We start from the raw sequence: 16,878 nt of genomic DNA on the forward strand, positions 1-16,878 counted from the left end.
CCACAAACATCTTGTGCATTCACAGTTTGCACTGGTCAGCAAGTCTGAAAACCAGGCTTCTTGCTGGGGAACCCTCATATGGATTTAGATCCTTGAGCTTAATAGCTTTGCTATTAATAATTTTGCTATTAAATAATTAATAGCTCTGCTATTAAATTGCACAGCAAAGGGCTAATGAATTCTGAGAAAAAAAAGGAATTGGTTAAATACCCTCAGTGATACTGAACTGTGCATCAGTAACAAGATTTTGCTCATACTTGCTTATCATGCAAGTGTTTACAGAAAGAAATCGTGGGGATTAAAAAGCTGCTGTGTCTTAGAATTGTTGTCTGTTGTCCACGGTCATTTCATGAAGAGAATGGGTATATTTCCTCATAACGTGGAGGTGACAAGTCATCACAGGCGTAGTCTTCCAGCGGTTCTTCTGGCTCATCGGAACGGTTCTCTGACCTGAAAATGGGAAGACAAGCAAGTGCAAAAAAGAATTTAGTAAACACGTAGCATGAAAGCGACCTCAGTGCTGCAGTCTGCCAGCCATATCTGTGCAAAGCAACTCCTGACTTCTTGAGAAAATGCTGGGAGATGAAGTTTTACTGGGTTTGAACTCTTTGCTGTGTTCTTTTTGTGTCAGGTGACCTTCGTTTTCATGCTGCTTATGCCTGTCACACATACTGCTGAGAACAATAGGTCAGTCAGCAATTTTTCAAACAGACTTTGATAAATGGACTAAAAGTGACTTGTGTTCTAGGAAGGATATAATTCTGAGTAATTCCCATAATTCCTTAGAGAAACGAACTATGTGAAATTGCTTTGTGTCTGATCAAACTAGTTTCGTATTGCTCTGTAATATCATTGGTCTTGTATATGCCCCAGAACTAGGAAAAAGGTAGGGGCTGGAGTGTCGCTACAGTGGGAAAGGAGCGTGTTGTGACCAGAGGTAATAGGAATGAGAACATCTGGTACCAGTATGATTCTTGCACTGTTGTACAAATTGTTGTGCGATTGTGTTTGAGTGGAAGCCTCTGGCTGTAGATTAAATAACCTTCTGGTCAACAATCTGAAGTTAGTGAGATAAGCATAAACCCCACCTCCCCCAAGAACAAGAGCATATATACTAAATACCTTCAAAAATAACAACAGATTTAGTAGACTGAAAACTGAAAGGGATTTATAAGTGAATTTAATTTGGATAATCATGGTTTCTAGAAAAAGTATGTCTCCATAGTCTTTACCCAAGAAATACTTTTAGTAAAGAAAAAAACCCAACAGTCTGAAGAAGGGTAACACCCAGGGCTACTGTTTTCTTCCTTTGAAACCATACCTAGCACTTGAAGTAGCCCGAAGCCTGTGTCTAAACACACTAAGGCATTTCAGAAGAAGTACCTCTGATCGCTGGTATTCTCCGGAGGGTAAGCAGCATAGTTCTCATCTCCAGTAAAAGCCAGGTTATCCAGGGGGTAGGCAGCGCAGAAGTGAGCAGAGCCCGGGCTGGGAATTGATGAGGCACTGGGGGAAACAGCACCACAGCAGCTGAGCACCGGGTGAAGGTAGCCAGGGCTTACAGCAATGCCCTCCTGGGCTGGGTACGGCGGAGGGATGTACTGTACCACTGTGGCACCATGAAAAGTTATAGGCTGGTTAATGCCAGTGAAGACAAAGGATTGTCCGCTTGCTGTCTGGTCGAGATCTAACGTATTTTCCTCTCTTTCTTTGCAGGTCTTACACGTAAGCATGTTAAATTTACAAACAGCAATCAGAATAAAAGTTACCCCAACAGACAGCAGAATAGGCCCTAGTAATTGAGTCCACTCCAGGTGAGTAATGCCGTCGTATTTTATCCATCCCATCACAGTGAAAGTGATCCCCACCAGTCCCAAAAACACACCTGAAAAGAGCAAAGTGGCACCAGTTTTATCCCCATCTGACACCAGGGCATCAGATCTGTTTGACTGAGAAGGAGTGACAGAAAAGACATTCAAGGAGAAATCTTCTACGCTGTTGCTGTTTGGCTCCATTTCTGAGTATAGCGTATCTTCTGCCTCAAGGGAAAGGGGGCTTGTAGGAGCCTTAGCAGAGCTTTTAAAGTTGAAGGTTCAGGTTAGTTATACAAGAACTTTGTGCGTGTATGGTTAACAGAGTCCATCATGTGAAAGAATAAACTTTGCTTAGAAGAATAAAGGTCTGTGAAGTGAAGCCTGAAGCGGTCACTAAAGACTTCTTGAATTACCACCATCACTTCCGAAATGGCTTCACCCTTGCATGGTTGTTTATCTCTTTGTTTATCCTTTTCTTTAATTTGGCACCTGCTGATACTTCCTCGCTCTGCCCATATCAGGTGGGAAAGAAAGGAAGCTGCAGCCACTGCAACTTTTCCTAGGCCCCCTGACAGGTGATGCATCCAAGTTGGACATATGCTGTCCATATGTTTAACCAACAGCAGTGTGGCAACTCTTGTTCTCCTTGGGCCACCACTTCTAGCTCCATTTTCTGCAGGAATACGCATGGCCGTTGGTGGCAGTGCTTTGCAGTGCTCTGAAGCATGACATTTACAGCCTCACCTGCACCTCCGTCGCAGCTTGGGCTGCAGTCCAGACTCCCCGTGGTTTAAAAAGTACCAAAGTAGGCTTTCTGACAGTTTGCCAAGCAGGAGTGGTGGGAGGGTAAGCAGCAACAGGGTGCTGAGTGCTGAACAGCCTTGGGAGAGTTGCTGTTGGGGAGAAAAGTTATTTCAAGCCAGCCAAAGCTTTCTAGCTGTTTGAAGGTAGCATTAATTGCTCTGTAATTTCCCCTTAATTATGGACATTTTTTGTGTGGGATCTCCACCCCTTTCGCAAAGTTTACACTGAATAGAGCCCACATACTCTGAAGAGTGCACCGCTGCAGGAATGAGAAAGCATCTCCTGTAATGTTTAACTTGGTAAAGTAAGGGACCTTATCCTGTACCTAGAAGTACCTAGAACATTTTTTTTTACATCACAATGAATTGTTCTGTTGGACATATGTCCCATATATTAGACAGACTGCTTAACTGAATGTTGAGATTTTCTGTTTCCTAACAGTTTCAGACTAAAGTATTTGCTTTAGGAGGGTTCTGGTAGAATATCTGTATAATTCATTAAGGAGGAAAAGTCTCCAACTACTCAATCTGTTTTGACTTGCCGGTCAGGGAAGTACACCCAGGATAGAGATTACTACTCATATGGCAGAACATAAAATGCTATTTTCTGCCACCAGCAGCTCTGGGGAAGCAAGCTTATCCTGATATTTATCAGATGAATGTAGCTCTAGAGCTAGAATCACCTTTCAGACTGCTTCTTCAAAATCAGTAAAGATGCCTTTAGTCTACTGTGCTTTCATATCAGATGTCACGACAACAGCTCACTTCTGGAAGGGCTGCTCACTGAATTTGGCACCTTCATAACTGAATGCAATTGCAAATGGGAATTTCTCATTTGTTAGCAGATAGACCTTGAGGAATATTAGTGCTGGATTCCTTTAGAAAATGTCTGGGAAGTTTCCAAAGTCAGTATTGTGTCTCTTCTATTACCAAGGGTGCCAATAAATTTCCTGACAAATACACTCAAGACCAGCCTTTCGCACAGCATCAGGTCTAGTCAGGAATCTGTACCACTTGAGCAAAGATTTAGGGCTTGCAATGCAGTGGTTTTGTATGATGACAACTAAATCAGAAAGTGCTGAAATACTAGCTAAGCTGTCCTTGTATTGGTAATTATAGCCAAAACTTTGTATTTGGTTAACGTAATGAAATAAACTTCTGTTACTGCTCCCTGCAAGTCAGGTTTTTCCATACCATGAATCATTCTTGTCACTGCTTGCTGAATCTTCCAGGCTTTCCAAAAGCATTCCATCCTTTTAAAAGCAGCATTATATCATAATAGCTGTCTAAGTAATGATGTAGTGTCACCTCCCTCCTCTCTCTTATTCAGCTGCTGTTGGCAACAGGATTGTGCTGGAGCACTTCCTCAGTCCTACGCAATAGTCCTTAGATGCTGGATGGAGTCAGAGTTTTCCAAGGTGGATGTTGCATCATCCCGTGGTTGATGCTCTTTGCCCCTGGCCTAGGACACAAGTTCATGGTTGTTGAGCAAGTGAACAGTAGAGCTGGGGAACACAGGTGGTGTCTTCCAAGACTGTTTGTCACTTGAACTTTGAAAATGGGATAGAAAACACTTTCTATTTGGTGCAGTAGGATCTAAGTCAAAAGGACACCTTTCACCTCTCTGTAAGATAGAGTTTCCTCTAAGCCTCCCCAGATTTCTCCCATTATTTGCCCAGGCAGTGGCAATGCTGCATTCAGACTGACGGCAAGGTTTTAAGAGGCTAGCAGATCACATTGATTTTTTAAGGCCGGTACTTTCCTTTGCCAAGTATCTGTATATTCTGGGGATTCATTTAAAGATGCTGATTTACTAAATGCATCCCTTGTTACCTGAAATAACTCATAAACAAATGTTTTGTGAAACCTAACAAATTGGTCAGACTGAGATTTTCAGAATGGGTAGTATTTTCAGATCTCACTACTATTTTATTCCCAGCTGCTTCAGGGACCTTAACCCTGAACACAAGCACTGCCTTGCTTTCTGTTCCTGTACGTAATTTTCTATCACAAACCCAGAGTCCCCCTGCAGTGCTTGCTGCTGGAAGTAGGTTTTCTGTAATGGTCTGCACCTCCTAAGTTCTCTAACTTGTTTCAAGAGTCATCCTAGTAAACCCTGGCAGGCATTCACTTAATCCTTTTCTCCTTCTGCTATTTATTTTTACATAGCTGTTCACATTAATCAGCCCATTTTAGTGAGGTTTTATTTTCTTGTGTGCCTGTAATATAGTCAGGGACTTGGTCATAAAACATGCAAAAGACATCATATAAAGGAAAATTATACCATGATATTGCACACTGATTGGCTTTAAACAGAGTACAATCATCAGTCCATAGTGGAACATTGATTTGTAGGGAGATAAAGAAGCCAGTGATTTTTCTAAGAGAGACTTCTTCCTAGGGATAGAAGCATTTTTAGTGAAACAACACAAATTATGTGTGTAAGAGCAGTACCTGAAGAATCACCATGAGTGGGCCTTGCACACTGGGTCCCTGTACTACTGCACTGCCAGCCTTAAAGCGTAAATAAGCTGTGAGGAGCAGGTTCAGCCAGCTGCCCACAACCACATCTACCTGCAAGGTGGTTTTATGTGTCCCAGGGAGCATTACCTTATCAACAGGCACACTAAATTGAAGGTATTTTCATGCCTAATTGTCCAGATACATGCATGTGTGATAGAGAAAAGAGCACAGCTCTAAATGAAGGCTGACACATTTGTTGCAGAAACATGGAGGTATTGACAAAAATGTCTGCCTAGGCACAGAAAAGCCCTGGGAGACATTATTCTGAAGAGGCAGGATGGAAAAGGGATGGATGGATACAGCACTACCAACCACAAAGGGCAAGGATGGGGAGGGTGCAATCCAGTGACTGTTGCTATCCTAAAAACATAGCATCATTGCAGACATCTACAATATCTCAGTTTTTCAGATGAATTAGCTTTCCTTTTCTTAGCTGCTGCTGAGGCAGAAAGATTTCCTATAGAGAAGAGGCATCCATTTATATTTTCATGAATCGTTCTCATATCCAAAGGATTGTACTGTTGCAGTTAGAAGCAGAACAATGTCAGTGCAGGCAGCAAGGAAGAGAGACCTTAACTTCACTTACAGAGGGTAAGCAATCCTTACCTCCCACTTTGCCTGTTTAAGTAAGGGTGAATCAGTAACCAACTTGATTTGCTCCCTAGCATTTCTATGTCAAGCACTTAAGCTAACCTTAAGGCAGAAAGGAGGTTATAGCACCATTAGTGTGACAGTAAAATATCTTACTTCCTCAATAAAAATGCTATTTTGTATTATTTTAAGCTACTTTTATAGTTTTACAAGGTGTTGCTTCCTTTCTAATACAGGCATTTCACCCCTACTCCCCACATCAAAAATTCTTATCACTAATGCTGTTCACCCAGTGGTAGCCTTCAGTGGTGGAGGCAGATCTGCTAGCCTCTTACCCATGTTTTCTGACCTTGCTGAGACAGATTTCAACAACGAAGTAAGCAAATACTGTTGCCCTGGCTAAGTTAGCTCTCACAGTCCTGAGCAGTTTATGGACATGCAGCCAGCACATCCACTGAGTTTTCAAGGAGTGATTCTCCAAGTCAAAAATAATACAGCTAATAATAATAATAAGCTAATATGGCTGTACATTGAACTATTTCCTAAGCACCTTCTCAAAACAATACAGAGAAACACTTGTCTTCAGTCCTCATTTTCAGAGGTAAGTAACACCTACCCTTCCAGGGAGGTTCAGCTGCTGACTCCAAAGAGTCAGGTCAGCAGCTTTCTAAAGCATGCTTTCCTTGAAGACTGCTTTTTTAGAAATAAAGTGATCCACGCTGGAGACTCTGCAGTACAAGATCAAAACACAATAACCTTGGATTACAGAAGGCATTCAAGGAACAGCATCCTTGAAAAACTCACTAGGTAAGGAACACTTCAGAGAAAGAGGACAAAACCTGCTGGCTTTTGTGGATCCCTTTTCTTCATCTAGACATTTCCAATGGCTGAGTCATGCCAGTTTAATCAGCTCCCACATACTAAATCCCTCTCTGTGCTGCGTTTGCTCATTACTTTGAATGCATAAGCCCCTCAGCTCTATTGCTGGCTAAATATACCTCCCTCACTGGCTGGTTTGTTTTGTGTGGCTGCACAAAGGGCTGCTCTAGAACAACTGAGGGAACAACAAAGAAGTAGAAATAAATGGCCACATCCAGGAGCTCCTGAACATCTCTCTAAAGAACCCTGCAGGTGAGAGTCATGTTCATAATAAGATGACAGGAAGCAATCACCTTTCCCCGGGCACAGGAGGGAACTTAAGTAGTTAAAGCTTGCACTCTTTTACAGCCATGTTCCCCAAAATTCAGCAAGGCAGAAGACAAGTTGAGGTGTAGCTGAGGTCCCAGAGCATGCAGGTGTTGAGTGTCAGCGGAACAAGACAGAGATCATTCTTGCAAGGTATTTTAATGCTGGTTAGGTTTACAATGCTGAACCAAGCTAAAACAGTAGGTCTGCCACCTTCTGCTTCTGGGCACAGAATGAGGTCTGTTTTTCTCAAATGGGTTCACAGCAAGTTGTGAAGTGTTAGCAACAACTCCCTTCCTGATAATTATCCATACCTACTACAAGCAAATCCCTCAGTTCAGGAATAGGTGCAAACAGTGGCTTAATGGAACTAGAACCTGTTGTCACTCCACCCTGAAGGCAGCTACTGCTTAGGGGCTGCACAGGAACAGAAGAGAAGGCTGTTTTCTGGAGGGCCTGTCAAGTGCTATGTCAGTTAAACACATCCACAGCATGCTTTTCCATGAAACTGCCTCTCTTGCATTTGCTGGTAAGTAACGTCTGCACCTGGAAGATACCATGCTGAGTGGTGCTCACTCTCACAAAATAAGCACTCCTTGCATAAGCCATGAATGATGATATATGTAACAGCTGTATAAACCCCCTGAAATCAGTCATTATCACAGTTAAACTGTTAGCCTATTAACGATCCTCAATATTGCTTTAGGGCTCTTAACTGCTGGTTAAAACTGATTTTCCTATGGATTATACTTATGTAAGGGCCAGAGAGGGTCTAAATTAAGATATGGAGTGTTTGTTATCAGGCAGACCAAAAACTAACCATTTAAGTTCTCCATAACATAGTTGGTCCCAATCTGTTCTCAGAGCATGTATGAAGTCAGTAACTTTGCAAACCAGTATTTTCCATGAAAGTCATACAAAAATAGAAATAAACACACTTCCTAATTATTTCTTTTTGAAGCTCCAAACAGATTTAATTAAAATAAGAAAAAAAGTTGGTCTCTACTTAATGCCTCCATTATATAATAACAACTAAAAACAGAAAATGAAGCTGTAACAGAACATGAGCATTTAACATTCTTACAGTGAACTGAATCCCTTCAGACTACTTGCTCAAGAAGCCCAGGATTATCTAATATTCCTTGAAACCCAAATTCATTGTTTTTTGATGAAAAACTAGACACAGCTGACATTATTGGTTTTATTATAAAATGTAAATAAATTCAAAAATTGTAAATCTGAGTATACAACTTAATTTAAAAATTAAGTCTAACTGACGGTCCTCTATGAGCTGGTGTCAGATGTGGCTAAGGAAATAGATGAAGAAGATGGAGAATATTCATTGTTTGTTATTGATGCTTTTTCTTCGTATTTTGGAGGCGATTCAGAGGAGAGGTATAGCACTGGTAAAATATCTGAAGGTGAGCTGCTTCCAGAAATTGTATATATGGTTTCATAGTCTCTAACAGCAACTGTTCTTTCATCATCTGCAAGCTGTGCTCTACGAAAACACAAAACAGCATATTAGCATAATTCATTTCTCTACAGTGAGTGAAATTCCACTTGACTTACATAAACATACATGTATGCACACACTCCCTAAAAATCCCTGGAGCAAAGAACTTGTGTAAGCATTAGGATTTCATTCTCTAGGCTACATCATGATTCATATGAAAATCCTATTACTTCAGAAAGGAAGGGCAAACAGGCTCCTGTCTAGCTTTTCACATCACCAGTCACAGCCTGGCTTATGGGTATTAGCTGCTTCTAGCAGGGCTATCTCACAATCTTTCTAAATCTTCTTCTAATCCCTAGCTCCTAATGTATCTTCCTTTTTGTAGTCTATCATGTATACGCTGTCCCCTTCCCTTATGAAATTAGAATTAGAAACTTAGAATTGCATTGCAAAAATCACAATGCTTAGCCATTTGAGATCTCACATGAAAGGCAACTTGAAACTTTTATAAAGCTTTCCAGCAACCCATGACCGATATAAGGAGTAGCAATCCTGCTCAGAGCTGAAGAAACAGAAGTAATTGGACACAACCAGACTGACAAGTTCTGAGTGACAGTCAAGGAGAGCAGCCAAATATTCACTACCCTCCTCTGACCATCGTAACTGGATCCCCATCAGTTGTAACCACATGGCTCTGGTACCCTGCTCATCTCACCCTGGAGCTGGCTGGCCCTCAACATGTTACTTCATCTGCTTCCCAAGGGAAGGGAAGGGAAGGGAAGGGAAGGGAAGAACTCCTTATTCCTCATGACTCACTCCAGGAACTGACACTTGCCCTTGAGCATACATCTGGTCACCCACCAACACTGTGAGGAGCAGGAATAAAGAACATCTTATCTTCAGTGGTGCTACTGGTATGTGAGGGTGTGTGCTTAAAGGAGAGAGAACATGCTACAAGATGAATGCTGAAGTGCTATATAACCGACTGCAGTACAAAACCAACCATGTCTGGGATCAGATCATGACTCAGCTTCCTACAAGCTCTCTCATCGAGCACAGCCTCTGCCACAGCACTTGCTGACAGAACATGGAGCAACTGACTGAAAAAGGAAATCATATTTGCCTAGTAACCACCCACATATGAAATGCGTATTCCCTTCCAGCTTTGGGATCTTCAACCACGGCACTATGTTAGAAGGAACAAGGCCACTGACCACTGACTCTCTTCCATAAAAAGGCTTGGGAACCAATTTGCAGTAGTCAAGATGCTGTGGCCATGACCAAGTGCTGAGCCATGGGAGAGCATGGTCAAGTGAAATGCCCAGAGATGGTATCAACTCACAGCGTCTCTGTGAAGACACTGGGCAGCACAGAAGTGAAACAGTTAGATCACCCCCAGCCACAGAACACTGAAGCAAGAGGTCAATGTTTCAGCATCCAAGGTTGAGGTCTTTTGTCCACTCCACTAGAAACAAGCTAGGCTACAAACTGCCTCTTTGTGTACCTGTGTTCACAAGACAGAGAAGACCAGACAAGTAATCACAAGGACTCAGTTGATGGGATCACATACAAAGTTCAGAGCACAAGAACTGGACATTCATGAATTGAGGTAGCTGATCCAGCTGCAGGGGATTTTGTAAGAGAACAGATGAAAGAAAGAGGGGTCACCTGTATGTGCACCAGCACAGACAGCCCACAAGAAGTGTGAGGAACTACTGGTTTTGACATGACCCCACCACCCTTTGTTTTACCTTTTTCAGTGCAGGATGTGCTGCTTGCATTCTTTCACAGCCCGAAACTTCACAGGGCCTGAAATTATAGAGAGCACCTGTGTCCCTCAGTTGAGTGCACTGTACTTACACAGACAGGTGGTACAAGAGTCACTCTCTCTCCCAGATGCTTGCAAGGCTAAAGCAGAACATGCATGTTCCTGTACTCCTCCCAGTTATCCACTCCAGCCTGGTCTTCTCAATGTATTTAAACAATGTTTTTTGAGAATGCCCTTGGACCATATTTGAATTGGCTGCCTCAGAGCTATTGGAGGTCCAGGTTCACACTCAGGGCAAATAATTTCTCCACATACATCCATTTGCTTTGTGTGTACATCTGGGATGTACATGCCAGAAGGGAGTGACAGCACATGCTAGAGCTCTAGCACAGACACGCTCAGTGTGATGCCTAACTCTAGAACTAGCAGCAGCTACCATGAAACACCTTTCAGCTGTGGACACCTTAACCCAGCCCAGTAAGAACACAGATAGATCATGTAAATTCCTTCTTTCAGCAGCAGCAGTTTATTTTCTCTCCTGCTTGCTCTGGGCATCCTTTAGTTGCAGTAGTATAGCTCTGAGAGCTGATACATTTCACTTGCAATCTGAGAGCAAGGAAAAGACTTTTATACTTAACAAAATAAAATGTTTCTTCGCACAACAATTTATCCCTGGCCATGAGAGCCACTGCCCTCTGTAAAGCACTTTCACTTGATCAACACAACATCTTCTCTTACCTCCATCTGCCCTTGCCATCCTGAACTGGCAGGTGTTTAGGGTATTGAGTAATCAACAGATTCTCATCAGTTTTGCACGAAAAGTACTTTATCTGAAACACCTTAAGTGGAAAACCCACAGACCATGAATTGTGTGCACAGGTAGCATTTATTAGGCTTTGTTATCCCTCAGCGCAAGTCATCAACCTCAAGCTGGGCCTCAGTCAGCGGAAGCCAAACACGGAGGGTCTCCCTTCCTGAGGTGGTATGTGAATGACTATTTTATTTTGTTGGGGGGCTAGTCCCACTGTGCACTAGAGAGAGTGCTGCACTAGTAGTCAAGAAAAGTGAGTTGGATTTTGATATACGTATTTATGCTATGTTAAAAAAAGACCCAACACGGTGACTTTGAGAGAAGGTGGAAAGAGAGTCTGGCTTGTAGTACCAGCAACAGAAGGAGGCATCTGCTGTCTCCAGCAAAGATGGAGAGAAAATGTTTGGAGGAGGGCACTAGGAAGCTGAAGACAGTATGAGGAGCTATTGACAATGATTAACTAGACAACAGTGCCTTGCACAGTGGGGCTGAGCCTCAAGAATTCACCAGGTACAAAGGATGACTGAAAAACCACAGACATGGCTGCACACAGTGTGGTAACAAGAATAAGCACCATTGCTAGCACAAGTATCCTCCTCCTTTGGCATTTAGGACTTTGGCCAGGAAGAAGGTTCATGCTTGCTCACTTCAAAAGGAAGATTAGCACGACTTTTAAAGCGTGCCGACAACAGGCACGCAGCTGGGCATGGAATACACTGCCTTGTGTGAGCAGAAAACCTTGGAGTATGGTGGAAAGCTATTAAAGCAATGGACCAACAACTACTATGACTGGACACAGCCAGGCAGGCTAAAGTTTTTGCTGCAATGATGGTGCTTAGGATACTGTAGGTGCAGTCTTGTAAACCAAAGTCATCCAATGAAGAAGTCTCACACCACCTACTGACTCACAGATCAAAAAGAAGCTGACATAGGACCTTCCTAAAGGCAAAGTCAAGTCAATTCTGGATCATGAGAGGCCTGAAAATGAGTTGGGGCTCTAGGCATGTGGCATCTAGCTCTCCTGGCCAGATCTAGGTCTGGGTCCTAGTATGTGGTCCTTGCAGTGCCTCTTTCACCTTCAAGTTAGCAGCCCACTGGTGGTAACCCACAGGGGATAAATAACCCTAGAAGTTTTTCCAGTGTAGACAACTCTTCAGTCACTTGCCAGCTCTCCCTCCCACAACTTGGTAGTGGCAGCATCTAGCAAATCAGCTGTTCTCATCCTATGGAAGACTGGCTGCATGGGTAAGGTGCAACACCTTGAGATGAAGTTGGCATTGCAAGCTCCCTTTTAGAGCTCCTCCTGCTCTTCTCCTGCCATATTAAGGTATCCTTTTATCTTGACACACTGCCACAGCTGGAACAAGGCAGACCAGCACAGCACGTCTCACTTCCTCAAGGCAGTAAGATAATGGTCACAGAGTGAACAGAAACCACTAAAGTAGAGTGGCCAGGGTCACAGGGCCTGTGGATAGGTGTCATTAAGGGCTCACTGCATTGGTTGTGCAGAGAAAAATCTTGTAGTGTGGGTACCATGACACTGAAGCACTGCTGTCAAGGGCACATTCTCTTGGACAATCTGTGGAAGAAACCTAATCTGACTATATTTAAATAAGACCACTGATCTAAGGCTTTGTTTTCACTTCACAGAAGTTCTTTTCAGTCATAATAAATTTAACTCCCATAAAGGACACTCTGTGGTTTGTGATTGCCTTTTTATACCAGGATATTTTAATGTTATTTCAAGTAAGGTATCTGAAGCAAGTCAAATGACACACTAGAAAACTATGTAATGCCTAGCAGAGAGTTAATTCACAGTGATTAAGAATGTGGTCTTGGATACCTTGAGAAGCAGCTCAGAAGTCCAAAGACAGAGAAGAAAACAGTCTTACCCATCACTGAAGATAGAGTGGTATGGTGGAGGGTTTTCACTTGTGGGCAAACCACTTGACATAAGACAATGTGTTACAGTTGGTGATACAGGATCAGCAAAATAAGGAGGTGGTGGAGGTGGGAATATCATTACAGCATCACCTAGGGAAAAACCCCACCAATTACTACCTCTGAAAAATTGAGCACCACTGTTTATTCTAACTGTATCCTAAAACATTTCTCATTTTTGGAATTACTTTGTCTACCTTTTAAGATAAACTGCAATGATCACACATACAAAACTCATATTCTGGGCTGTTAAAGTACACTGGAGGTACACTCAAAAACCCAAATTTTCCCAAAATAAAGATGTGGCACATTCACAAATGGGTTTTCATTTAGAAAATACAGATGGGGAGGGGGAGTGTTGCATCTAGCTAAGAGACACAAACCTCTTCACTGTTGGCTGTCTTCAGAAACTGGAAGTGCAAGGCACAGTTACTGTTGACTCACTTCAAGGGTAGGCAAGTATTTAGTTTTCCTCACATATCTAAAATAATGCAGCTTAAGTTTCTCCACAGTACTGCAGAGTTATAACAAAAGTATTCAAGTCATATTAATACCACAATGCTACTGATGCACAATTCACTATCAAGTGTACTGTGCAGCATATCTGCAAATTTCAACTTCATAATCAAAGATTTTCAATTTTTTAATTTTTTCCTTAAACAGAAAGTTTGTATCTATCAGTCACTGCATCATTTATACCAACATTCACAGCTGCCTGGAACCTTTCTTCCTTGGCAATTTGTCTGCAGGGACAGGCCAGGGAGCATCAAAAATACTGAGCAGAGGTGGGGGTATTTTCTAGCTGAGTTACCATTGTTCCAGAATGCCACAATGTCAACCAGACCTCAGCCTTCAGCCTTTCAGTTTTCCTCTTTCTGATGGAAGTATAAAAGGAACCCACTAATTTTGCTTTCTTGCCTTTAAAGACAATATGAATTCCTTTACATGACCCTTTGACTTATCCTGGTGTCTGGAAAACCGATTTTACACCTTCACATTTTCTAAGGGTCACCAAGTTAGAGGTCTGTACACTGGTTTGATAGGCAGAAGGAAAAAAGTTTTGCATAATGCATTTCAAGTCCAGTCAGTCAGATGACACTCAGGCAATATTATGATTGACTAATCGTTTCTGAGAAGTAGAAAGTTATCAGAATAATCTATGTACAGAATGTATTCATGGGATGCTAAAAGCAGTGGTATATGCAAGGGAGCATTCTCTGCCAACATACCACATTTACTCAAACACTGTGCAATTACAGAAGATTTCGCAATTACATCTCTGACCGATTGAAGATGTGGCCATGATTAAAAGAAATACAACACACTTCTTACAAATCAGATTCTTCTGTTTAAGGGGTCAGAGCTTAAGGCTTAAATATAAATCTTAAATATAGTCACGAAGTCAACACACCTGTGATTTGCAGTGTCAGCTACTTCCTCTGAGAAAGGAAATGGGACTGGACTCATTTGTGTTGGATTGTGTGGCTTCTTTTGCACAGAGAGTCAGACCCTTTGTTCTCTCAAAGGTTTTGCCTTTGAGAGAAAGGTAACTCAACTGATCTTACAGAAAACATATGAGATAAAGCAACATTTTTCTGTTTTGGCTGGTTTGACATACCAGAACTGACATGCTTACCCCTAAAATAAGTAATATTCAGAGGCAAATAATTAGTGGGGAAAAAACACTTATTACTAATTCTCAAATATAAAGTTCACACATTATTTACCCACCTACTGTAACCTGAAAAGGTTCAGGCCTCTGAGGTTGTTCTTCACTTTCGCAAGATTCTTGGCTGAGATTTAAGTTTTGTTTCTTTTTAACATGAGCTATCACGAAGAAACACAACCCAGTGAGCACAATCAAAGGTCCCATGATTTGAAGTGACAGGAATCCACAGCCCTGGAGGTCCACATCAGAACTGCCGGTGTGGTTGAGCTGTATGGTGTGCCAGCTGGGGCTGCAGCCAGGAACCCAAATGCCCAAGATGCTAATTAGCATTCCACTAGTTAAAAACAGGAATCCAAATATGAGAAACTGGGCAAACTGACAGTTCCCACGACAGAAAACAAGGCTGTACACCTGTTCATTCTGCAACTGTCTTTGTCTTATATACACCCTGGCCCTTGATCGTGCCAGTAAAATACAAACCAGTCCACTTACAGCCAACACAGGCCCAGCAGCCTTAAGGACCTCGTTACAGTCACTGAATGTTCCAGATGGGCATGACTGTAGAATAAAGACTGAAAGCAGGAATCCAGCACATAGCAACACAGCTCCACAAACAAAAAGGAAAAAAATAAGTTTCCCATGTTGTCCATTATTTCCTTCACCCCCTGGTACAGGAACAGCCACTGGATACATTACAACAGAATCTCCTCAAGCAGATGGGCTGGGTTTTTTTGTTTGTTTTTCCTGTTAGCATTAAGCGGCAGAAAACTACATTAGATCTGTGAACATGAAAATACACACATCAAAATAAGAAGGAAAAAACCCAACAGTGTGACTAGCAACATTACAATACTAATTTCTGTATTTGCTACTCAGCCTATATTGTATATACTTGGTCTATTTTCTGTTTTGTAGTACCTCCATTATGCATTACAGTACCTAATTCAGTTCGCTGTCATTGAATGCTGATGAAAAGACAGAACCTGCTTTATAGGTAGACTGAAAAAAACCCTGCAATTGCTGCTGCATATCTGAATTAATTGTTTCTTTAGATATACAGTCTTATGACTAGAGGGGACATTATTTTCAAAGGCTGAATCTGGGGAACAAGGACGGGCTAGCTTTCCCCTTGAAAGCAGAAAGCTATGGGAATTTCTGTAGTGAATGGCAGAAAGTGACAGCTTTTGAGAGAAAGAAACTTAATGCATATGAATATTGATGATTACTGGACTTTAAATCTTCTAATGCATACCTTTTCAAAGCATATAAATCTTGCTTCCCCTTCCACAAGCAATAAAGGCTTTTCTGTTTCTCTCCTTAAATCAGCTTCTGGTCCTATACAGCTTCAAGAGTAAGCATACAGAAGATTTTGGTTCTGTTCTGAAAAGACATAAAAAAAGAAAAAAAAAAAGAAAGACAATTTAAAAAGGCATATGAAAGACTCTGTACTTCATGTCTCACTGATCCAATAGTTAGAGTTGTAAGAATACTGCTCCCACACTTTCTTTTAACTTCCTGTACTCCTGAATCCTTTGTCTGTGCTCCAAGAAAGGTTTAAAAAGAAGTATAATAAAGGTGGCTCCCAGAAGGCTTCTGAGCCCACATGAGTCTAGATTCAGCAGTAAACCAGAAGAAAATAGAAACTAGCGCTGAGGCTAGTCCATATGGTAGTAGAGATGACAAACCTGCTGGATGTGGAGAAACCGGGACAGGGAAAGCCTGACAAAGTTAGGGCAACATGCCATTCAGTGAGCTTTGCGGAAAACAAAACCAAAAATTGTTTCTGACATTATGCACAAGGAAGTTTGTGCTGCTCTAACACTCTGGCCTACAGGGGTCATATGGACATCTGTACTCTATAGTACAGTGACTAGCAACCATGGAGATCTCAGATCCAAGTGGCTACATCCATCAAAAGCCAACCTGAAACCCAGGGGAATTTCAGACCATGGAAAAAAAAAGTCTGGATGGACCACAAGAAAGCTGTTCCCTACCAAGTGTATGAGTTACTTATGTGTGCTCATATTGCAGCGTTTTAACACTGTCCTCCTCCCCTCATCCCCAGCCTCCCATGACAGACAACCTCATCTATTACTTGGTGGATAATATCAGGATATATCAGGAAGGATATATAGGGACTGGAGGAGTCTGTCACAGACAGAAGCGGGGAATCAACTTAGTTACTGTTGTTAGTTAGTTAACCTTCAGACTTTCCTCTACCAATTTCCACTGCCCTGACACTAATTCAGATAACCAGAAGCTAGAAGTCAAGTCAGACTGACTCCTCCCCTTACATATGCCTCGTAACAGTTATTCC

General features: G+C 42.0%; 2 protein-coding genes across 2 annotated transcripts; both read right to left on the reverse strand.

Annotated features, from left to right (window-relative positions):
• Positions 1-347: 347 nt before the first annotated feature.
• Positions 348-2,015, reverse strand: TMEM174 (transmembrane protein 174). The gene is made up of 2 exons (XM_010017022.1): positions 1,384-2,015; positions 348-450 (listed from the first exon to the last, which is right to left on the reverse strand). Exons 1-2 carry the CDS (start codon positions 2,013-2,015, stop codon positions 348-350), a joined length of 735 nt encoding a protein of 244 aa, XP_010015324.1.
• Positions 2,016-8,181: 6,166 nt separating this feature from the next.
• Positions 8,182-15,282, reverse strand: TMEM171 (transmembrane protein 171). The gene is made up of 3 exons (XM_010017023.1): positions 14,624-15,282; positions 12,844-12,985; positions 8,182-8,417 (listed from the first exon to the last, which is right to left on the reverse strand). The coding sequence occupies exons 1-3, from the start codon at positions 15,252-15,254 to the stop codon at positions 8,201-8,203; spliced, it is 990 nt and encodes a 329-aa protein (XP_010015325.1). The 5' UTR covers positions 15,255-15,282; the 3' UTR covers positions 8,182-8,200.
• Positions 15,283-16,878: the final 1,596 nt, after the last annotated feature.

This window comes from Nestor notabilis, unplaced genomic scaffold (genome assembly GCF_000696875.1).
Source record: "Nestor notabilis isolate BGI_N333 unplaced genomic scaffold, ASM69687v1 scaffold27616, whole genome shotgun sequence".
In the NCBI taxonomy this organism is placed as follows: Eukaryota; Metazoa; Chordata; class Aves; order Psittaciformes; family Psittacidae; genus Nestor; species Nestor notabilis.

Bases quoted from the DNA above. Each gene is read 5' to 3' on its own strand.
- TMEM171 (XM_010017023.1), bottom strand. From the start codon at position 15,254: ATGTATCCAGTGGCTGTTCCTGTACCAGGGGGTGAAGGAAATAATGGA. The intron at 12,986-14,623 runs GTGGGTAAATAA...GTTTTTCCCTAG, and splicing joins ACCTTTTCAGGTTACAGTAG to GTGATGCTGTAATGATATTC. The intron at 8,418-12,843 runs GTAAGACTGTTT...GTGTTTTCGTAG, and splicing joins CACTCTATCTTCAGTGATGG to AGCACAGCTTGCAGATGATG.
- TMEM174 (XM_010017022.1), bottom strand. From the start codon at position 2,015: ATGGAGCCAAACAGCAACAGCGTAGAAGATTTCTCCTTGAATGTCTTT. The intron at 451-1,383 runs GTACTTCTTCTG...TCCCATTTTCAG, and splicing joins GAGAATACCAGCGATCAGAG to GTCAGAGAACCGTTCCGATG.